At 48.8% G+C, this 24231-nt stretch overlaps 1 protein-coding gene across 1 annotated transcript in view; it reads right to left on the reverse strand.

Moving 5' to 3' along the window:
• MINDY4 (MINDY lysine 48 deubiquitinase 4) overlaps positions 1-24231 on the reverse strand; it is a 77260-nt gene that overhangs the window by 13624 nt on the left and 39405 nt on the right. The window contains exons 13-17 of the mRNA XM_040431359.1: positions 23166-23231; positions 21051-21118; positions 13159-13222; positions 11425-11586; positions 2561-2741 (exon numbers count right to left, since the gene is read on the reverse strand). Of these exons, the coding sequence (XP_040287293.1) occupies positions 2561-2741; positions 11425-11586; positions 13159-13222; positions 21051-21118; positions 23166-23231 (541 nt within the window). The remainder of the gene's footprint in view (positions 1-2560; positions 2742-11424; positions 11587-13158; positions 13223-21050; positions 21119-23165; positions 23232-24231) is intronic.

A 24231-nucleotide genomic window follows, 5' to 3' on the forward strand; every position in this document is an offset into this window, starting at 1 on the left:
GTCCATTATAGTAATAGGGGAGCATAGTACAGCATGGCTAGTGTCCAGTATAGTAATAGGGGAGCATAGTACAGCATGGCTAGTGTTCAGTATAGTAACAGGGGAGCATAGTACAGCATGGCTAGTGGTCAGTATAGTAACAGGGGAGCATAGTACAGCATGGCTAGTGGTCAGTATAGTAACAGGGGAGCATAGTACAGCATGGCTAGTGGTCAGTATAGTAACAGGGGAGCATAGTACAGCATGGCTAGTGGTCAGTATAGTAATAGGGGAGCATAGTACAGCATGGCTAGTGTTCAGTATAGTAACAGGGGAGCATAGTACAGCATGGCTAGTGTTCAGTATAGTAACAGGGGAGCATAGTACAGCATGGCTAGTGGTCAGTATAGTAACAGGGGAGCATAGTACAGCATGGCTAGTGGTCAGTATAGTAATAGGGGAGCATAGTACAGCATGGCTAGTGGTCAGTATAGTAACAGGGGAGCATAGTACAGCATGGCTAGTGGTCAGTATAGTAACAGGGGAGCATAGTACAGCATGGCTAGTGTTCAGTATAGTAACAGGGGAGCATAGTACAGCATGGCTAGTGGTCAGTATAGTAACAGGGGAGCATAGTACAGCATGGCTAGTGGTCAGTATAGTAACAGGGGAGCATAGTACAGCATGGCTAGTGGTCAGTATAGTAATAGGGGAGCATAGTACAGCATGGCTAGTGGTCAGTATAGTAACAGGGGAGCATAGTACAGCATGGCTAGTGGTCAGTATAGTAACAGGGGAGCATAGTACAGCATGGCTAGTGTTCAGTATAGTAATAGGGGAGCATAGTACAGCATGGCTAGTGTTCAGTATAGTAACAGGGGAGCATAGTACAGCATGGCTAGTGTTCAGTATAGTAATAGGGGAGCATAGTACAGCATGGCTAGTGGTCAGTATAGTAATAGGGGAGCATAGTACAGCATGGCTAGTGTTCAGTATAGTAATAGGGGAGCATAGTACAGCATGGCTAGTGGTCAGTATAGTAACAGGGGAGCATAGTACAGCATGGCTAGTGTTCAGTATAGTAACAGGGGAGCATAGTACAGCATGGCCAGTGTTCAGTATAGTAACAGGACAGAATAGTACAGCATGGCTAGTGTTCAGTATAGTAACAGGGGAGCATAGTACAGCATGGCTAGTGTCCAGTATAGTAACAGGGGAGCATAGTACAGCATGGCTAGTGGTCAGTATAGTAACAGGGGAGCATAGTACAGCATGGCTAGTGGTCAGTATAGTAACAGGGGAGCATAGTACAGCATGGCTAGTGGTCAGTATAGTAACAGGGGAGCATAGTACAGCATGGCTAGTGGTCAGTATAGTAACAGGGGAGCATAGTACAGCATGGCTAGTGTTCAGTATAGTAACAGGGGAGCATAGTACAGCATGGCTAGTGTTCACAGAGAGAGATAACAGGTGAATAAAGCCCATGCAATGTGCCGAACGGCGAGACGTACATCTAGAATCCACCTTCTCCCTTGTGTGAGACGGGTTAAATGCCAGTACATAAATACTCTGGGCACATCCTCCACCCCGGGACGGAGCGCGGTGTAAACATCGCAGGAGATAAGATAAGAGGAAAAGTACAAGAACCTATTAAAAGCGAAAACAATTAAAGAATACCGTACGTCATGTGTCTGGCGACGTGCCCGCCGCACATATTACACCCATCCATCAAGGCAATGGCAGGAGCGGAGTGCGCCGAGCCCGGCCTCACCCTGCGCTGGGGGACACAGAGCAGAGGGTGGCGTACAGGCGGGTGACAGCGGGCACAGCACCCATGGTCAACCCACAGTTGCTCCTAACCATCATTTATGGCACATCTTGTGGACTGGCAGAACCCTTTTATTTAGTGATGCATTATGTGAACAGAACTAGTGTTTGCAATCACTGACAGCAAACAGAGATCTTGGAAACTGGGAAGGAATGGAAACCTGGAGGGGGAGATTTATCAAAACCGATGCAAAGAGAGCCTGGCTTAGTTGCCCATAGCAACCAATGAGATTCCACCGTTCATTTTTCAAAACTCCTTTGGAAAATGAAAGGCTCGATCTGATTGGTTGTTGTGGGCACCTAATCCAGTTTTAGGTTTTTTTTGCACCAGTTTTGATGAATCTCCCCCTGGAGCCTATGAGAAGGCTACAGAAGGAGGCCTGTCCAAGATCAAGGGCTGCTTTATTCCAGAAACGGGCGCCACGCTTGTCCATAAGGTTGTATCTGGTATTGCAGCTCAGCTCCATTGAACTGAACGAGGCGGGCAGACATGGCCCTGATTTTCTGGAGAAAAGCAGCATGTTTTTCTAATCCTGTACAATCCCTTTAAGGATCAGACCCGTCACTTGAGGTCAGGCGCTAATTGCAGTAAAATCACAGGATTCCCCACAATTAACCGTTTAGACACCAACTATGGTGACGGCGTCTGTAAATAATCACATGAATAGAGAGCACATGGCAGGACGGGATGTTCTGTACACTATACTGACATCCCGCGGTCACGTGACCACTCACGAGAACCGGCCGCGCTTACCGACGGTGAGGCGAATCTCCTCCTGCTGATTGGCCAGCCCGTCGTAACAGAAAAGGTCGAATCTTCGCTCGGCTTTCCAGTCGCTCGTCAACTCTTTTTTCAAGCAGAACAGGACGCTGAAGTGACTTTCGCTGCAGACCACCCAGATGGGATACTTGGGGGTCTTCAGGTAAGAGCCCACCTGCAAGAGAGAGAGTGGAGGCGTTTAATTCACAGCAGCACACCTCGTTTGTTACTTTGTGTCAGCGCCGGAGTCTGGAGTCCAGAGGATTGTCAACAATGGATACAATGTAACAAAGCCTCAAAAGTGAGACGTGTGCAGTCAGAAGCAGCCAATCAGGTTTCCATTTACTGACAGCAAGCAGAAAAAAAAAAAGTCATTGTAAACACAAACATATGAGGCCCTCCTGTCTTCTGACTCCTTATGTCCGAATATGGCACATGGAAAAGGGGCTTTCAAAAAAGGACATTTAAAGGGGTTGTCCAGAATTTAAAAAACAGAACAGCGCCAGCCACGTCTACAGGTTGTGTGTGGTATTGCTGCACCCTACCGCATTCGGGCTGCATTCTCACTTTGCGGTTAAATCAAAGGTTTTTGCTGAATTGTGACAATACTGCAATGTGTGAACACCCCCCCCCCCCCCCCCCAACATGACCATGAATCTCTAAGGGATGCAGCAGAGTCGGGCGACGTCGCTGTGCCGTTTTCTGTACAGTCATGTGATCAAACCACATGACCAGAGCATTCAGGTGGTGCAGATCATGAAGGGGGCTCCAGTGGAGGAGAAGAGATGGACCGGGCGATGCTGGATCGGTGGTTGTTTATAAGGAAACGGCTCAAAATGCAATTCCCTAACATACTTCTAAGATCATGGGTGTTCTGAGGATAGCGACGAGGGAAGACCATTTCTGGGTGTTGCATCCAATGCCACGGACAGAGAAGAGGCTGCCTAGGGAGTGTGGAGGTAATGGACTCCACGTGACCTCTGAGGAGTCCTGTGGTATCTGGCAGCAGACCCTGGCCTCCGTGGATCCCACAGATGACGATCAGATTGAGATCTGGGAATTCAGAGACAAGTCATCACCCGGATCTCTGTCATGAACCACATTGTGGAGCAGTTTTGCGGTGTAGCCCCGGCATTATCCTGCTGAGAGAGGGCACTGCCATTAGGGGGCACCACTGCCATGAAAGGGGGACTTGTCTGTACAGTGGTTGGGTAGGTGGTACATGTCACATCCACAAGGTTTCCAGCGGAACATTGCCCAGAGCTTTACACTGCCTCCACCGCCTTGTCTTCTTCCCATAGTGCACCTGGTGCCATCTCTTCCCCAGGTAAGTGACGTGCACACAGCTGCCCACATCAGGTAACCTGATTCATTAGACTAGGATATGTTCTTCCCATTGTCCACCTGGTGCTATCTCTGTCCCCAGGTACGTGGTGCACATATCCACATGATGTAACACAATTCATCAGACCAGGCAGTCTTCTTCCCATAGTGCACCTGGTGCCATCTCTTCCCCAGGTAAGTGACGTGCACACAGCTGTCCACATCAGGTAACCTGATTCATTAGACTAGGATATGTTCTTCTCATTGTGCACCTGTTGCCATCTCTTTCTCAGGTAAGTGACACACACACACACCAGGCTGTCCATGTTATGTAACCTGATTCATCAGACTAGTCTGCCCTCTCCCCATAGTGCATCTGGTGCCATCTCTTCCCCAGGTAGGAGATGCACATACATCTGGCCATTCACATGATGTAATGTGATCCCTCAGACCAGGCTGCCTTCTTCCCATAGGGCACCTGGTGCCATCTCTTCCCCAGGTAGGAGATGCACATACACCCTTTCGTCCACATCATGTAACATGATTCATCAGACGAGTGTGCCCTCTTCCCATACGGCACCTGGTGCCATCTCTTCCCTAGGTAGGAGATGCACATACACCCTTTCGTCCACATCATGTAACATGATTCATCAGACGAGTGTGCCCTCTTCCCATACGGCACCTGGTGCCATCTCTTCCCCATGTAAGTGATGCACATACACCCTTTCGTCCACATCATGTAACATGATTCATCAGACTAGTGTGCCCTCTTCCCATAGTGCATCTGGTGCCATCTCTTCCCCAGGTAGGAGATGCACATACATCCGGCCACCCTATCAGACGAGTGTGCCCTCTTCCCATAGGGCACCTGGTGCCATCTCTTCCCTAGGTAGGAGATGCACATACATCCTGTCGTCCACATCATGTAACATGATTCATCAGACCAGGCTGCCCTCTTCCCATAGGGCACCTGGTGCCATCTCTTCCCTAGGTAGGAGATGCACATACATCCTGTCGTCCACATCATGTAACATGATTCATCAGACGAGTGTGCCCTCTTCCCATAGGGCACCTGGTGCCATCTCTTCCCCAGGTAGGAGATGCACATACATCCGGCCATCCTATCAGACGAGTGTGCCCTCTTCCCATACGGCACCTGGTGCCATCTCTTTCTCGGGTAAGTGACACACACGCACCAGGCTGTCCACGTGATGTAACCTCATTCATCAGCCGCCTTCACTACTCCATTTCTCTCAAAGTCTCTCATTTGCCCATTTTTTCCAACTTCAGGAACGGACTGTCCACTTGCTGCCCGATATCATCCCCCCCCCTTCCCGACAGGAGCCCTCGTCCGAGATAATGTTATTCCCTTCCCCTGCCAGTGGTTTTAATGGTCCGGTGGATGGGTGTTCATGATGCGTTTGCCATTTAAGCAGTTGTCTACAAGTTCTGGATCCGATTATATAAATGAAATAAATATAATTCTCGGATGTAAGTGGCGGTTTCGCCAAACATCCAGGTTGTCGTACATGTAGATCAGAAGAATTTTCCGCCGTGTATTAGAAAATAACCCTGCGCTGGTATGAGCCGGGTAAATCCCTCTCCTTCTCCTCTAAGCTCGCGGAGGCTTTGATAGGGGCGGCAGATGTTTTAGACATATTGCTTTTGTTCTAGGCGTACATTCCTGCATTGGCCAGAATTTCCTTTCGGAGGATTTCAGATACCGCTCTGCGACCTCCGGGCTCGTAGGGGGGGGGGGTCAATCCTAGTTTACCGGATCTGAACGAGGACATTTTATCCGATGTGACCTGTCAATGTGAGGGGATGGGGGCCATATGAGCTGCTCCTGACGGACAGGAGATGGTGGGACACCTAAACGTAGATGAAAATCCTAAACCTGCAAACTCTCAAGTACCATATTGAGTCCTGGTGCCCCTTTATGACAGAGGGACTCTCTGCACAGACGTCGGCAGCCATCATCTGGAAGAGAACTGGGCAGAAGGAGGAACCTAGCGGACACCTCCTGAGTGATAATGAGGTCTGTCAGGCTCCGTCTTGGTGTCCGTCAGTTTGGTGGACTGCAGTGCTATTCTTCCATCCAACAGAGGCACCAATGAAAGTGCGATCAGGGTGAGGCACAGTGCTCTTAACTATTCCACCATTTTACATCTGCATAGACCAGGCATGCTCAACCTGCGGCCCTCCAGCTGTTGCAAAACTACAACTCCCAGCATGCCCGAACAGCCTACAGCAGGGCATTGTGGGAGTTGTAGTTTTACAACAGCTGGAGGGCCGCAGGTTGAGCATGCCTGGCATAGACGCTTAGATCATAACATTCTGTCATCCTTCAGCCACCACTAGGGGGAGCTCACTGCATACAGATGTCTACAGCTCCCTATAATGAGCTCCCTCTAGTGGTGGCTTCATAAAGCCAGAATTTTATTGTACACTTCTGAGTGTTCCCCCGGAGAAGCACCGATGGTGGATACTATGGCTGCGATTACACCTAAACCTGCACTGAGACATTGCATCCAAGCATCCAGAGAAACGATTTCTGCCGCTTATATACCTCACACACTGGGTACATCTGTAACAAACCCTCAGCCGTGAGACGTATTTGTTCTGTGCAGGTTTACAGCCTCTGCCTATAACCAAGAAAGTTCCCATTCACTGAGGACAAGCAGAGATCTTGAAAACACTGAACATTATATTGCACATTTTTTTATAGTTCAGGATTTTGGAGCAACATACGGGGAAAGAGATCTTTTGCTCTTGGCCGCTTCTTAAAAAAGTCATCAAATATGAATTTGGAGCCTGGCGCGCAGCCTTGAACGGACCTCGCCCCGCCGGAAAATAACCCCGGGGTGCTTCCTTATAGCTCCTCTGCCACTGCATCGATGTGTGACCCAGGAGGATGGTCCTCCGCTGCCGTCTAGAGTGGAAACCATAACGCTGCAATACTGAAGCTGTTCAAGTTACACTCTTCACACAGCTGAGGGGAAAAAAAACAAATTCAAGGGGCCATTAAAAACCTCTGGGGGACTTGACACATCCTCATGTGGGGGCTCTGTACAAGGTGCTGCTGACCCTGCAGCTCTGCCCGAGACCCCCGGCGATGTCAAGTAGAGGAGGCGGCACAGCCACTGGGCATTATCTACAGAAGAGGTAATAAACCTCGGGGACGAGGTTTTTTTTGGCGGCCCCATAGAAAATGAATGGAGGGTGGCAGCGCATGCACAGTGCACCCTCCACCACCTTGCGGGGCTCCGTTCTCGATATAGGTGTGGGTGCCAGCGGTGGGACCCGCACCTATAAGACGATGGGGGCACATCCTAGCGATATGCCCCACTGTCTGTGATGAGACAACCCCTTTAAAGGCTATAAGATAATACAAGCTCACCACTCGCCTCCCCTACTCCCCGTGGATCCAGCGCAGTCGCCCTGATGCTCCTCCACTGCTCATTGCTTACAGTGACTGCACATTGAGCCCGCAGCCAATCAGTGGCCTCACCGCCAGGTTCCACTGAGGGCGCCGCTTGTCATCACTAACAGGGGCAGGGGACCACCAGAGAACCTGCGCTGGATCGGTGAAGAACGAAAGAGGCGTCGTTTTCATTTTAGAACTGTGCAGATTTCTTTTTTTCCAAAAACTGGAGAACGCCTTTAATATTAACTGCAGAGCTGTGTTATACAGACCTTGTACAGCACTGCTCCTGGACTACTACATGGAAGGAGCGGTTATTGGAGCACTGTATGGTGGCATTAAAGGAGCACTGTATGGTGGCATTACTGGAGCACTGTATGGTGGCATTACTGGAGCACTGTATGGTGGCATTACTGGAGCACTGTATGGTGGCATTACTGGAGCACTGTATGGTGGCATTAAAGGAGCACTGTATGGTGGCATTACTGGAGCACTGTATGGTGGCATTACTGGAGCACTGTATGGTGGCATTACTGGAGCACTGTATGGTGGCGTTACTGGAGCACTGTATGGTGGCGTTACTGGAGCACTGTATGGTGGCATTACTGGAGCACTCTATGGTAGTGTTATTGGAATACTGTATGGTGGGGTTATAAGAGCACTTTATGGTGGTGGTATTGAGCACTTATAGCAGTAAATTCTTCACTCTGCAAGTATCATGTGAGCACTGCATGGTGGTATTATTGGAGCACTGCATGGTGGTATTATTGGAGCACTGTGTAGTGGTATTATTGGAGCACTGCATGACCATATTATTTGAGAATTATAGTAGGGTATTATTTCATAACTATATGGCGACGTTGTTAATACACTGTATGTGGGTACTAACTGAGTACTGTATAGTGGTATTATTTGAGCACTCGATGGTGGTATTATTTGAGTACGGTGACAATATTTGAGCACTGCATTATCATTATACTAGTACTGTATGGTGGTATTTCAGCACTGTAATGTGGTATTATTTGACCATTTTCATAGTGTATGGTGGTGGCACTGTATAGCGCTTTTCTTTATGTAACTGTATGGAAGGATTACTTTACACTGCACAGGGTGTTACCCCACATGATTCCGGCCTTGATAACAATACAATTAGAAAATAGGGAAATCCAGCTCAGCCGCTTTAAACTCCAGGTAATCCACCCTTCGTGCCCGGAGATGTACAGTACAGACCAAAAGTTTGGACACACCATCTCATTCAAAGAGTTTTCTTTATTTTCATGACTATGAAGGCATCAAAACTATGAATTAACACATGTGGAATTATATACATAACAAACAAGTGTGAAACAACTGAAAATATGTCATATTCTAGGTTCTTCAAAGTAGCCACCTTTTGCTTTGATTACTGCTTTGCACACTCTTGGCATTCTCTTGATGAGCTTCAAGAGGTAGTCCCTTGAAATGGTCTTCACTTCACAGGTGTGCCCTGTCAGGTTTAATAAGTGGCATTTCTTGCCTTATAAATGGGGTTGGGACCATCAGTGGCGTTGAGGAGAAGTCAGGTGGATACACAGCTGATAGTCCTACTGAATAGACTGTTAGAATTTGTATTATGGCAAGAAAAAAGCAGCTAAGTAAAGAAAAACGAGTGGCCATCATTACTTTAAGAAATGAAGGTCAGTCAGTCAGCCGAAAAATTGGGAAAACATTGAAAGTAAGGGCTATTTGACCATGAAGGAGAGTGATGGGGTGCTGCGCCAGATGACCTGGCCTCCACAGTCACCGGACCTGAACCCAATCGAGATGGTTTGGGGTGAGCTGGACCGCAGAGTGAAGGCAAAAGGGCCAACAAGTGCTAAGCATCTCTGGGAACTCCTTTAAGACTGTTGGAAGACCATTTCAGGGGACTACCTCTTGAAGCTCATCAAGAGAATGCCAAGAGTGTGCAAAGCAGTAATCAAAGCAAAAGGTGGCTACTTTGAAGAACCTAGAATATGACATATTTTCAGTTGTTTCACACTTGTTTGTTATGTATATAATTCCACATGTGTTAATTCATAGTTTTGATGCCTTCATAGTCATGAAAATAAAGAAAACTCTTTGAATGAGAAGGTGTGTCCAAACTTTTGGTCTGTACTGTAGGTGAGACCTCAGTAATGGTAAAGATGAAAGAATTCCAGCCCCTGTGATCTTCGAGTGACGATTTCTTTATTCCAGCAGCTGATAATAAAGGTCACGAGTAAGAAACGCGTCGACTGTAACCGGATGTGTGAAGATTTTGTCATCAAAGTTTTATCATCCACTGCTGGAATAAAGAAATGGTCACTCAGAGATCAACAATACAATTACTGTCACCAATCAGAAGCTCCATCAGGGCAAGGTGCCACCGACTGCAGATCATGATGTGACTGGCGAGGGGCGGGCAGCGATCAGGGCGGAGGGCGCTGTGCTCCTGCCCTCAGGTATTATCTGCACTGTGAGAGTCTTATTAGAAGGCAGTGAACTGCTGTGACCCCAATAACAGCTTCTCACAGTCCGAGGAGCCAACGTTTCTCTTCCTCCCTGCATTGTGTTTGTGTAGCGCGGCCATCGGATAATGGTAAATTGTTCTCCGGGTCCAGTAAAGGTCTCGCTCCCGATCTGCTCGATTCAGCCCCATTATAATAATCAGGGAGCAGAGGGAAGAATGCCGGGAATGCCGGCCGATTGTACAAGTATTCCACGAAGCCTCGCTGCATCTGAATAGAACAATGATGCGTTTCTATAAAGCCGATGAGCTCAGCCCGATCCTGCGCCGACACCTAGGACCGTCACATAACGCTCCCGCCCTACCGCCAGCTTCACGGTGCACACACCAAACCACCATCTGTCCTGTGTCCTCATGGCCTTCTTTTCTGCCCTTTCCCTTTACTTTTACCAGTGCGGATAACTGGAAACCATCAGCAAGTAGGCCCCGGTGCTGCTGACTGATCTCATCAACGTGAACGTTTCTGTTCAAAGACTCCAAGCAGAGATCGGAAAAACATTAAAAAAGCTTGGCTTTGGACAATTCCTTCAACCCATTATGGCCTCAATCCCATTTTTCTGTTTTTCACGGACGAAGTGCTATACGCATTTTCCACAGACAGCACGTGTACTGGTTTTCAGTGGAAAAATCACGGAGACATACTCCATTGAAGTCTATGGGTCCGTGAAAAACCACCGACAACATGGAAGGCACCGGTGACTGACCATTAGCAGGAAATGCTCTCAGCTGAGCGGTGTCCGTGGACACACAGACCAAACAAGCATTCTCCACGGATGAAACACGGACAGATTTTCCGAGGGCATCAAACGGACACGAAAATGTGAATGAGGCCCAAAGATCGAGCCAGTTTCCTCCTCCTTGATTTCCAGCAGCCAGGAGGTCCCATTTTTCCATCAGCGTAGCCGTATACGGACTTGTTTTTGCAGAATGAGTTGAATTTTTTTTAATAGCGCCGTGTAACTTCAGTCACACAAGGCGCAGTGTCTTGTGAGGCCCACCGAGCCGAACGTCGCGATACCTTTCACTTAGCGATCTGTAGATTCATTCAGGAGAAAAAGTGCTTTGCAAATGAGCAGTTAAGTGCACCGAGGGCGGGCCCAAATCACAAGGTGCACCCTGGCCCCTCCTGCTTCCTCTTCTAAGCCCCTCCCTCTCCTTAAAGATTGACAGGGTCAGAGAAGACTTTGGGGGTCATTTACTATCAGATATACGCCAGTTTACTGGTGTATATCTGGCGCATATCTGCCGCCTGTCTAAATCGACACCGGCGTCCTCGCTGCCTAAAACAAGCATAGAAAATGGTGATTGAAACAGGCCTGCCGCGTTCAGCAAGCAGAGGATTGTCTGGATACAAGTGTACCAGACCCTCAGCTGGGAGAAGAATAAGGTCAGAACAGAATTTAGATGTAAACAAGAGTTTTTTCATTCACTGACAGGAAGCAGAGTTCCTGAAACGACTGCAAGGCTTGTCTTTGGAGAACACCGTAAACCCCGGGAAGCACCCTTTATTTGCCAGGAAGGAGGAACGCACAAAGGCACTGCTGGCAGCTGTACGCGGCCCCGATGCCCACTGGGGACACTTACCTGACACACATTGTAGTGTTCAAAGAGAGACAGCAGCCCGATGTCACTGCGGCAGGGGATCCCTCTCAGGAGCGTCACGTGCCCGTCGCCGGAGTCCAGCTCCATCACGTCATTGAAGACATTAGACACGGCTCTGCCGCCCAATATAAGGTTCACCAGCTCCTGTGAAGGACAGCAACACATCGACAGGTCACTGCCCCGCCCACTCGAGGGTGACAACCTCTATGTCACCCACTGCAGCTCCCACACGGCTTTCATCGGCAGGAGAACATTTTAGATCAGATATTAGGCAGAAGAAGACGACTCAACGATGGATTAAGAGGAAAAGGCCAAACCTGCCATTCATGGTCAAAAATAACCCCCCCAGCAGCACAGAGGATTTGCAGCATTTTCCTAGCATACACCATGAGGTCTATTCGGCTAATCCTTCTACATACTTGTCACCTCTAGGGAAAAATGTGTACATAATTGTATACAGCTCCTATTGACCTGCATCTGTCAGCAGTTCTGTCCCTATGACACCGGCTGACCTGTTACATGTGGGGGGGGAGATGATGAGAATGGTAGGTGCCCTTTAAATCCTAATTTCCTTTACGTCCTACTGCGCGCCCTCATAATCGGGATAAATAAAGGCCCCCTCCCTGTCTGGCTGATTTAATCTGTACACTATGACAGTCTTGTGATTGTCTTCTACCTCGTGGTGCGGTGGGGAAGGGGGGGCTGTTTATTCTGATTCGTGATGGAGTGAGGGGACCGCACGGTATGGCAGCCTCGGGCGTGACGCTACAATAAACCCCTTCTACCTTATCACAGTCAGGCAGCCATTGGTTATGAAATTCTGCGTGACGTGCAAATCTTAGTTATCCTTTCATTTGGGACACACAGGGTCAATGCCGGCACAGAAAGACGCCGGCGAAGAATAAGATGGCAGACGTTGCGCAATTTGTATCCGCTATCACAGTGTAGCAACTAGTGGCTCAACAATATAGGCGTCAGACTCCTCCAGCTTGTGTGCGTTTGTCCTTGTGATTAGTGTTGAGCAAACTTGTGTTTTAAGTTCGGCGTCCAAAGTTCGGGTTCGGGCTATCGCAGAATCCTGTTATGGATTCCAACTTCCGTTATGATCCGTGGTAGCGGAATCCATAACGGGATTCTTCAATAGCCCGAACCCGAACTTTTGACGCAGAACTTAAAACACAAGTTCGTTCAACACTACTTGTGATATTTATTTTCCCCCCCGGAGCCATATGACCTCTAATCTCCACAAGGGGGCGCCAGATTTAGTTAATGGCATTTGGAAATGATGCATCATGGGAGCTAATACGTATAGGTTAAATACATTTTGCAGGCCTGGTGATTACATGGCCTGGGGGGTATTTAAGGTAACAATGAGCGATGCAGTATTAAGGCTTTTTCCTTCCTGGGGTGAAGGGGTTAATCACGCACACACATGTTGACCCTGAGAAACAGATTTGTCATGGCGGACAAGTGTGCAGGGAAACAAGCGTCCTGCCAAAGTTCTTTTGTTTGCACTGGGTGGACTGTGGAGGTTTCACAATTGTTCAATGATAATGTAAATGACATGTGATATTAACACCCTGCCAAACCCCATAGCACAGAGGCAGCGCAGCACGTTACACAGAGCATACAGCTGCGAAGTATCGCGATGTTCTGCAGCAGCTGAGGTACTGACGCCGCCTCTGGAATGTATATGGGATGCTCTCCGTCACTTACCTGGGTGCAGTAGGCGTGAGCACCAATTAGGCAGTTTGTTGGGACGTCAAAATCTTTCTGAACCCTGTGAAGAGAGGAGAAAAACCAGTGAGATGCTGCAGTACACAGAACAGGAACCAGTGAGATGCTGCAGTACACAGAACAGGAACCAGTGAGATGCTGCAGTACACAGAACAGGAACCAGTGAGATGCTGCAGTACACAGATCAGGAACCAGTGAGGTGCTGCAGTACACAGAACAGGAACCAGTGAGATGCTGCAGTACACAGAACAGGAACCAGTGAGATGCTGCAGTACACAGAACAGGAACCAGTGAGATGCTGCAGTACACAGATCAGAAACCAGTGAGATGCTGCTGTACACAGAACAGGAACCAGTGAGATGCTGCAGTACACAGAACAGGAACCAGTGCGATGCTGCAGTACACAGAACAGGAACCAGTGAGATGCTGCAGTACACAGAACAGGAACCAGTGAGATGCTGCAGTACACAGATCAGAAACCAGTAAGATGCTGCAGTACACAGAACAGGAACCAGTGAGATGCTGCAGTACACAGATCAGAAAACAGTGAGATGCTGCAGTACACAGATCAGAAACCAGTGAGATGCTGCAGTACACAGAACAGAAACCAGTGAGATGCTGCAGTACACAGAACAGAAACCAGTGCGATGCTGCAGTACACAGAACAGAAACCAGTGAGATGCTGCAGTACACAGAACAGGAACCAGTGAGATGCTGCAGTACACAGATCAGAAACCAGTGAGATGCTGCAGTACACAGATCAGAAACCAGTGAGATGCTGCAGTACACAGAACAGGAACCAGTGAGATGCTGCAGTACACAGAACAGGAACCAGTGAGATGCTGCAGTACACAGATCAGAAACCAGTAAGATGCTGCAGTACACAGAACAGGAACCAGTGAGATGCTGCAGTACACAGAACAGGAACCAGTGAGATGCTGCAGTACACAGAACAGGAACCAGTGAGATGCTGCAGTACACAGATCAGAAACCAGTAAGATGCTGCAGTACACAGAACAGGAACCAGTGAGATGCTGCAGTACACAGAACAGGAACCAGTGAGGTGCTGCAGTACACAGATCAGAAAACAGTGAGATGCTGCAGTACACAGATCAGAAACCAGTGAGATGCTGCAGTACACAGAACAGAAACCAGTGAGATGCTGCAGTACACAGAACAGAAACCAGTGAGATGCTGCAGTACACAGATCAGAAACCAGTGAGGTGCTGCAGTACACAGAACAGAAACCAGTGAGATGCTGCAGTACACAGAACAGAAACCAGTGAGATGCTGCAGTACACAGAACAGAAACCAGTGAGATGCTGCAGTACACAGAACAGGAACCAGTGAGATGCTGCAGTACACAGAACAGGAACCAGTAAGATGCTGCAGTACACAGAACAGAAACCAGTGAGATGCTGCAGTACACAGATCAGAAACCAGTGAGATGCTGCAGTACACAGAACAGGAACCAGTGAGATGCTGCAGTACACAGAACAGGAACCAGTGAGATGCTGCAGTACACAGATCAGAAACCAGTGAGATGCTGCAGTACACAGATCAGAAACCAGTGAGGTGCTGCAGTACACAGAGCAGGAACCAGTGAGATGCTGCAGTACACAGATCAGAAACCAGTGAGATGCTGCAGTACACAGATCAGAAACCAGTGAGATGCTGCAGTACACAGAACAGGAACCAGTGTGGTGCTGCAGTACACAGATCAGAAACCAGTGAGATGCTGCAGTACACAGAACAGGAACCAGTGAGATGCTGCAGTACACAGATCAGAAACCAGTGAGATGCTGCAGTACACAGATCAGAAACCAGTGAGATGCTGCAGTACACAGAACAGAAACCAGTGAGATGCTGCAGTACACAGAACAGAAACCAGTGAGATGCTGCAGTACACAGAACAGAAACCAGTGAGATGCTGCAGTACACAGAACAGAAACCAGTGAGATGCTGCAGTACACAGAACAGAAACCAGTGAGATGCTGCAGTACACAGAACAGAAACCAGTGAGATGCTGCAGTACACAGAACAGGAACCAGTGAGATGCTGCAGTACACAGAACAGGAACCAGTAAGATGCTGCAGTACACAGAACAGAAACCAGTGAGATGCTGCAGTACACAGATCAGAAACCAGTGAGATGCTGCAGTACACAGAACAGGACCAGTGTGATGCTGCAGTACACAGATCAGAAAACAGTTAGATGCTGCAGTACACAGATCAGAAACCAGTGAGATGCTGCAGTACACAGAACAGAAACCAGTGAGATGCTGCAGTACACAGATCAGAAACCAGTGAGATGCTGCAGTACACAGAACAGAAACCAGTGAGATGCTGCAGTACACAGAACAGAAACCAGTGAGATGCTGCAGTACACAGATCAGAAACCAGTGAGATGCTGCAGTACACAGAACAGAAACCAGTGAGATGCTGCAGTACACAGAACAGGAACCAGTAAGATGCTGCAGTACACAGAACAGAAACCAGTGAGATGCTGCAGTACACAGATCAGAAACCAGTGAGATGCTGCAGTACACAGATCAGAAACCAGTGAGGTGCTGCAGTACACAGAGCAGGAACCAGTGAGATGCTGCAGTACACAGATCAGAAACCAGTGAGATGCTGCAGTACACAGAACAGAAACCAGTGAGATGCTGCAGTACACAGAACAGGAACCAGTGTGGTGCTGCAGTACACAGATCAGAAACCAGTGAGATGCTGCAGTACACAGAACAGGAACCAGTGAGATGCTGCAGTACACAGAACAGGAACCAGTGAGATGCTGCAGTACACAGAACAGGAACCAGTGAGATGCTGCAGTACACAGATCAGAAACCAGTGAGATGCTGCAGTACACAGAACAGAAACCAGTGCGATGCTGCAGTACACAGATCAGAAACCAGTGAGATGCTGCAGTACACAGATCAGAAACCAGTGAGATGCTGCAGTACACAGAACAGGAACCAGTGCGGTGCTGCAGTACACAGATCAGAAACCAGTGCGATGCTGCAGTACACAGAACAGAAACCAGTGCGATGCTGCAGTACACAGAACAGAAACCAGTGCGATGCTGCAGTACACAGAACATAAACCAGTGAGATGCTGCAGTACACAGAACAGAAACCAGTGAGATGCTGCAGTACACAGAACAGGAACCAGTGAGATGCTGCAGTACACAGATCAGAAACCAGTGAGATGCTGCAGTACACAGAACAGGAACCAGTGAGATGCTGCAGTACACAGAACAGGAACCAGTGCGATGCTGCAGTACACAGAACAGGACCAGTGAGATGCTGCAGTACACAGAACAGGACCAGTGCGATGCTGCAGTACACAGAACAGGAACCAGTGAGATGCTGCAGTACACAGAACAGGAACCAGTGCGATGCTGCAGTACACAGAACAGGAACCAGTGAGATGCTGCAGTACACAGAACAGGAACCAGTGCGATGCTGCAGTACACAGAACAGGACCAGTGAGATGCTGCAGTACACAGAACAGGAACCAGTGAGATGCTGCAGTACACAGAACAGGAACCAGTGCGATGCTGCAGTACACAGAACAGGAACCAGTGAGATGCTGCAGTACACACAACAGGAACCAGTGCGATGCTGCAGTACACAGAACAGGAACCAGTGAGATGCTGCAGTACACAGAACAGGAACCAGTGCGATGCTGCAGTACACAGAACAGGAACCAGTGAGATGCTGCAGTACACAGAACAGGAACCAGTGCGATGCTGCAGTACACAGAACAGGAACCAGTGCGATGCTGCAGTACACAGAACAGGAACCAGTGAGATGCTGCAGTACACAGAACAGGAACCAGTGAGATGCTGCAGTACACAGAACAGGACCAGTGAGGTGCTGCAGTACACAGAACAGGAACCAGTGCGATGCTGCAGTACACAGAACAGGACCAGTGAGATGCTGCAGTACACAGAACAGGACCAGTGCGATGCTGCATGCTCTAATATTGCTGTCGATTTAGTAGGATTTTTCCTTAGAAGTATGGGGAAGCTGTGAAGGATTAAATATTTGCGGACATCCGACTTTTCTAGATTTCTTAATGGTAACTATTCCTAAAAGGCTGAGAAAGCTGCCTGACAACCTCTCTGAGAACACAATGATGGCCATATTGGTTGTCACTCAACTTTCCCATAAACTAATAAAACCAAGAAGCCTCTTGACCGGATAGACTGGCGATCTGGCGATTCCCGCCATCTTACCCGCTGACGACTGCGGCTCGGCGTACAAGGCTACGTCTATTTCCACTGACCCTGGCCTCGCTAATGGGGCCCCACAATCATTTCCCCTTTAAGGCAGCGGGCAGTAAGATAAATCAGACCCGTCACACAGATTAATATCTGCCTGATCTGCGCCTGTGACAAAAGGAGGATGTCCTAATGATATGTTTAGCTGTAAACAACCTGGGAACGGAGCGTCAGGCATCTGCCTATTAGATCACCCGCCATAGAGGAAACTGCAATCAGGAGAGTTCATGAGTTTACGCAGACAAAACAACGCCCGCGCCCCACTCTGATGTTAGGAGCCCCCCCGAAATGTATGTGCTCTCCATGTCCCCTATGTGTCCCCCTCCCCATACAAGTACTACTTGGCATCTGCGGCTGCACCGGGGCCTGCAGACCGTAGTTTACAGCTTTTTTCTGGCATGAATTATTATAATTCTGTTCCAGTCTGATACATTGTTGCACATTGCTATATTACTGCATTAGACCCAGCGCAGGACTCCAGTGACCGGAGGTGGTGAACAGCAGCATTCACTGCATCTTCACTGCAGATTATGAGGCCAAACATCTACTAAGAACAAATGTAACCCCTGGTGGAGTGTGAACACGGCACCAGCAGAAGGAGCCGGACCAGCGCAACTGGGGAAGACTGGACGTCACCATCAGACCCAGGACTTTATATTTCCAGTCATCTGTGGAGATATCAGGACTAATCACTATGTTAGGGGTCACTCAGACGGCCATATGCGGATCCGTTTTTTTGCGGACAGTTCAGCATGTCCGCAAAAAAAAAACTGATTGCATGACGTTTTTTTGCTGCTCCATAGACTTCAATAGGGCCATGTCCTGATAAGTAATGTAATGTATGTACACAGTGACTGCACCAGCAGAATAGTGAGTGCAGCTCTGGAGTAGGATATCAGTAATATACACTGCTCAAAAAAATAAAGGGAACACTTAAACAACACAATGTAACTCCAAGTCAATCACACGTCTGTGAAATCAAATTGTCCACTTAGGAAGCAACACTGAGTGACAATCAATTTCACATGCTGTTGTGCAAATGGGATAGACAACAGGTGGAAATTATAGGCAATTAGCAAGACACCCCCAATAAAGGAGTGGTTCTGCAGGTGGTGACCCCCAGACCACTTCTCAGTTCCTATGCTTCCTGGCTGATGTTTTGGTCACTTTTGAATGCTGGCGGTGCTTTCACTCTAGTGGTAGCATGAGACGGAGTCTACAACCCACACAAGTGGCTCAGGTAGTGCAGCTTATCCAGGATGGCACATCAATGCGAGCTGTGGCAAGAAGGTTTGCTGTGTCTGTCAGCGTAGTGTCCAGAGCATGGAGGCGCTACCAAGAGACAGGCCAGTACATCAGGAGACGTGGAGGAGGCCGTAGGAGGGCAACAACCCAGCAGCAGGACTGCTACCTCCGCCTTTGTGCAAGGAGGAACAGGAGGAGCACTGCCAGAGACCTGCAAAATGATCTCCAGCAGGACACAAATGTGCATGTGTCTGCTCAAACGGTCAGAAACAGACTCCATGAGGGTGATATGAGGGCCCGACGTCCACAGGTGGGGGTTGTGCTTACAGCCCAACACCGTGCAGGACGTTTGGCATTTGCCAGAGAACACCAAGATTGGCAAATTCGCCACTGGCACCCTGTGCTCTTCACAGATGAAAGCAGGTTCACACTGAGCACATGTGACAGACGTGACAGAGTCTTGAGACACCGTGGAGAACGTTCTGCTGCCTGCAACATCCTCCAGCATGACCGGTTTGGCATTGGGTCAGTAATGGTGTGGGGTGGCATTTCTTTGGAGGGCCACACAGCCCTCCATGTGCTCGCCAGAGGTAGCCTGACTGCCATTAGGTACCGAGATGAGATCCTCAGACCCCTTGAGACCATATGCCGGTGCGGTTGGCCCTGGGTTCCTCCTAATGCAAGACAATGCTAGACCTCATGTGGCTGGAGTGTGTCAGCAGTTCCTGCAAGACGAAGGCATTGATGCTATGGACTGGCCCGTCCGTTCCCCAGACCTGAATCCAATTGAGCACATCTGGGACATCATGTCTCGCTCTATCCACCAACGTCACGTTGCACCACAGACTGTCCAGGAGTTGGCAGATGCTTTAGTCCAGGTCTGGGAGGAGATCCCTCAGGAGACCGTCCGCCACCTCATCAGGAGCATGCACAGGCGTTGTAGGGAGGTCATACAGGCACGTGGAGGCCACACACACTACTGAGCCTCATTTTGACTTGTTTTAGGACATTACATCAAAGTTGGATCAGCCTGTAGTGTGTTTTTCCACTTTAATTTTGAGTGTGACTCCAAATCCAGACCTCCATGGGCTGAAAAATTTGATTTCCATTTTTTTATTTTTGTGTGATTTTGTTGTCAGCACATTCAACTATGTAAAGAACAAAGTATTTCAGAAGAATATTTCATTAACTCAGATCTAGGATGTGTTATTTTTGTGTTCCCTTTATTTTTTTGAGCAGTGTAGGAAAGCTTGATTTTCTATTGGCCCTGGAGGGGCAGTGTAACTCCAGGAGTCAGGGTTCCACAGCTGATTTCCACTTTGTGCGGCTGAGCAGTAACTGATATCAGCTACTTTCCCATCGTCCGCAGGATTGCAGTGGGATCTTAAAAGTCAATTGTGAAAGCCTAATACTGCTGATTAGATGCTGGCAGGCGAAGCGATAAACAGCCGAGACCTCCCTGACAAGTGGAAAAATGATAAATCCAGGCAAAATCCAAATGTCCTGCCCTGACTTTTCATGTGATGCCAGAAGTATGTCAGTTATGTAAACTCTTCCCGCCGCACAATAGTCGTACCAGAAACTCCCCGGGTACATAGTTCTGCACAGGTCAAACACTCCTGCGTAGGATCGGGGTTATCTGCTACACTGAGGCCCAACAGACCAGGTATCCGCACATCCGGAGGCCCCATGGCTGATCTGTAGGTACAGGGGCATGCCCATGCCGAGGGATGCCATATGGCTAGGGTATGCCACCACTTCATGCTTGCGGGGGTGTGACCTCTGATTTAGTGAAGTGTCCCCTTCACCATTTTCGCTCATGTAGGAAATTGCAGTGCGGCTGAGGGGGTCGGGGGCGCCACTGTGCAGGAGGAACAGTGCTATAGCCCCTTAACTGTCAGAACTGGACCCCCACAATCGCAAAGTGCCATCACTTTATATAGTAGGAGTACTTCTTTAAAGAGCTGCTCCCATTTTATAAATCTTCTACATTTTACAATGGAAAGTGAACGGATTCCTTACATCCAAAGCGGAAAACCCGTACACACCTAATACTTCTCACAGCTGAGGGTTTGCTACAACTGACTTCAACCAGTCTGATCTTAATTTTACCAGACCCGACACATGGTAGCAAACCCTCAGGACAGGAGAGCGATACCTGCAGCTCACAGAGAATTGTGAATGCAGCTCTGGAAGTGACTGGAGTATAAAACATTAGATCAGTAGCAGATGAGTAATGCTGACTCGTACCAGAATGAATCAACACTAAATGTAGATGAAATCTAGATTTAAGAAGAAGTATAGAAGCGCGTACAGTACCTGTATACATTATATATACTCACAGTTCAACTGCTCTGGAGAAGACGACGGAGACGGTGAACAAGATGCATCCGAAGGGACCGCGCTCAAACTGGAAAAGGGAAGGTATGAACACAGTCGCATTAAAGGGGTGGGTCACACGGGACAATAGTGCCGTATCTATAGGATATTCCAGCAATCTCAGATAGGCCACCTCTCCATTCTACTCTATGGGACTGCTGGACATACACCAGCCGTTGCTCGCCTATTTTCAGAACCCCCATAGAAGTGAATGACGAGCACACTGCACATGCACGGCCACCTCGCCGGGACTGCTGAACATAGGCGAGCAGTTGCTCAGCTATTTTCAGAACTCCCATAAAAGTGAAAAGCAAGCACACTGCGCATGCGCAGCCACCTCTCCATTCACCTCTATGGACATAGACGAGCCAGCGCTCAGCTATTTTCAGAACTCCCATAGAAGTGAATGGTCAGCACACTGCGCATGCGCGGCCACCTCTCCATTCACCTCTATGGACATAGACGAGCCAGCGCTCAGCTATTTTCAGAACTCCCATCAAAGTGATTGGTCAGCACACTGCGCATGCGCGGCCACCTCTCAATTCACCTCTATCGGACTGCTGGACATAGACAAGCCGGCGCTCGGCTATTTTCAGAACTCCCATAGAAGTGAATGGAGGATGGCCACGCTTGTGTAGTTTGCTCTCGTTCACTTTGGGGTCCCCTTTCTAGAGACATGTGCAGGGCCCACAGGTCGGACTCGTCTGTCTGACATTAGTGGCAAGATAAAACAATCCATTTAAAGGGATCTTTCATGAGCACAACTCATCCCTTGTCCTATGGAGGGTTCCCCATCATTTGCGTTCCCTCTCTATGAGGCAAAGAGCCGCTATGTAACTAGGCAGAACTATATGTCTCCATAGTAACAGACTACAAACAAAACCTGCAGTCCTGCAGGTTTGTTGGCAGCCATTCTTTGCAACCCCCATATAGATGCATGCATGGCTCGGCCGAGTATACATGTGTTGTCAGTGCCGAGAGGGAAAAAGTTATTGCCAGGTATCTCTAGCAGCAACTTCTCTTCTGCAGGAACCATGGATGAGGCATACTGAAATAAAACCAGTCCGATCTACTTTGTTACCTGCTCACACATCTGCCCTTGAGCCGGACACCCCCCTATACATAAGGACTGATGCACACGACCGTTGTTGTGGTCCGCATCCGAGCCGCATTTTTTGCAGCTCGGGTGCGGACCCATTCACTTCAATGGGTCCACAAAAGATGCGGACAGCTCTCCGTGTGCTGTCCGCATCCGTTGCTCCGTTCCGTGGCCCCGCAAAAAAATATAGCATGTCCTATTCTTGTCCGTTTTGCGGACAAGAATGTGCATTTCTACAACGGGCCGCCCGTTCCGCAAATTGCGGGAAGGCACACGGGCAGCTTCCGTTTTTTGCGGATCCGCGGTTTGCGGACCGCAAAAAACGGAACGGTCGTGTGCATGAGGCCTTATAGGTAATCAGACGTTCCTGCAGAAATCACTCCGGCGTGTATGGGCACTAACACATGAACACACGACATGGGGTTAGTTTCTAGACTGTAACCACAGAGACCCATTCATCTGCACGGGCGCTGTATACGCTATTACAGGCATCTTCAAACTGCGGCCCTCCAGCTGTTGTAAAACTACAACTCCCACAATGCCCTGCTGTAGGCTGATACCTGTAGGCTGTTTGTGCATGCTGGGAGTTGTAGTTTTGCAACAGCTGGAGGGCCGCAGTTTGAGGATTGGTTCAATGCGAATTGAAACTATTTGCAAAAAATGTTTAATTTTTTTTTTTGCACAAAACCTTTAAAAACCTCTCAAATAAATCCTCCCACCCTGCGGTGCTATGAGCTGCTCATTCCTGAGTGGTCGGCAGTCTCCTATGGAGCGGCACAGATACGGAGAAGGCTCTCGGCTATTAGCGGCTGGAGACTAGAATGGCGGCATTAACATACATTGATACAGAATCTGCTTTCCTCCTCACATTCACGCCGCACTCTCCGGTGACCCGTGGACCAAGTCACTTCTGATTAATTCTATTTCATTTACGGGACGCTAATTGCCTGACACAGTGTAACGCGGCGCAGGTCTTCACCTGATTAATGTTCTGCTGCAGGAAGGTCACCAGGTCTTCGGATTTTCTGAATCTGTACAGGATGAGCTGGAAGGTGATAAGAATTCCCATTAGTACAGGGCGCACACGGCGGCGAGCTCACCGACCCCTCCAGTCCGCACAGACCAGGAATGAATGGGATCATGGCTCTCGTTTAGTAAGTGCGCCACAGTTATGAGATCTGCATTGGCTCCTCTGCGCGCTGATCACATTGATCTGTGTGAACAGGGAGGAAAGAGGAGGACCGCATAATAGTATCACAACACGACATGACCAGAGAGTACCGCCACCTGCACACAGTGAGGATTACATGCGCTGTTTACGCGTGGATTTTCGTGCAGAAAAACTGCTGCGCAATAAAGTAACACCAGTACTCCGAAATGGGATTAGACAAATCTAAACTACACTTAGCTTTTTGCTTCTGTGCAGATACTGACCCGTCGTGTGGATATTGAAATCTGCAGCATGTTAAAGGGGTTGTCCGGGTTCAGCCCCCCTGAGGCTAGCATTGGAGAATCTCATGCTCCGATGCTCTCCGCTGCCCTGCGCTGGATCGCGCAGGCGCACGGGCTCTTTTGTTTGCAATCACACACTGCCGGGCAGAAGCTTTCGGCTGGCAGTGTGTTCGGTGACGTCACCGGCTCTGATGGGCTGGCTTTAGTGCTGCCCTAGCCGTTTTACTGGCTAGGGCAGCGCTAAATCCTGCCCATCAGTGCCGGTGACGTCACCGGGCTTCCAAGCAGCCCCATGGAGAGCCCGGTACGTCACCGGATCTCTAAAAAATTCCTTTGCCCTGCGCGATTTAGCGCAGGGCAAAGGAGAGCATCGGAGCATGAACTGCTCCCATGCTCAAGTCAGGGGGGCTGCCTGGGTTAAAATGGAGGTATGTCCGGGTTCAGCTCTGGGACCCGCACCTATCAGACAATGGGGACTTATCCTTGCAAACTGCCCCCATTGTCTCAGATGGGAATACCCCTTTAAAGAGGACCTTTTATGGATCCAGACATTATGAAATAAGTAGAGGGTTGTGTAGGGCATAATTCATGGA

The sequence above is a fragment of the Bufo bufo genome, chromosome 5 (genome assembly GCF_905171765.1).
Source record: "Bufo bufo chromosome 5, aBufBuf1.1, whole genome shotgun sequence".
NCBI classification, from domain to species: domain Eukaryota; kingdom Metazoa; phylum Chordata; class Amphibia; order Anura; family Bufonidae; genus Bufo; species Bufo bufo.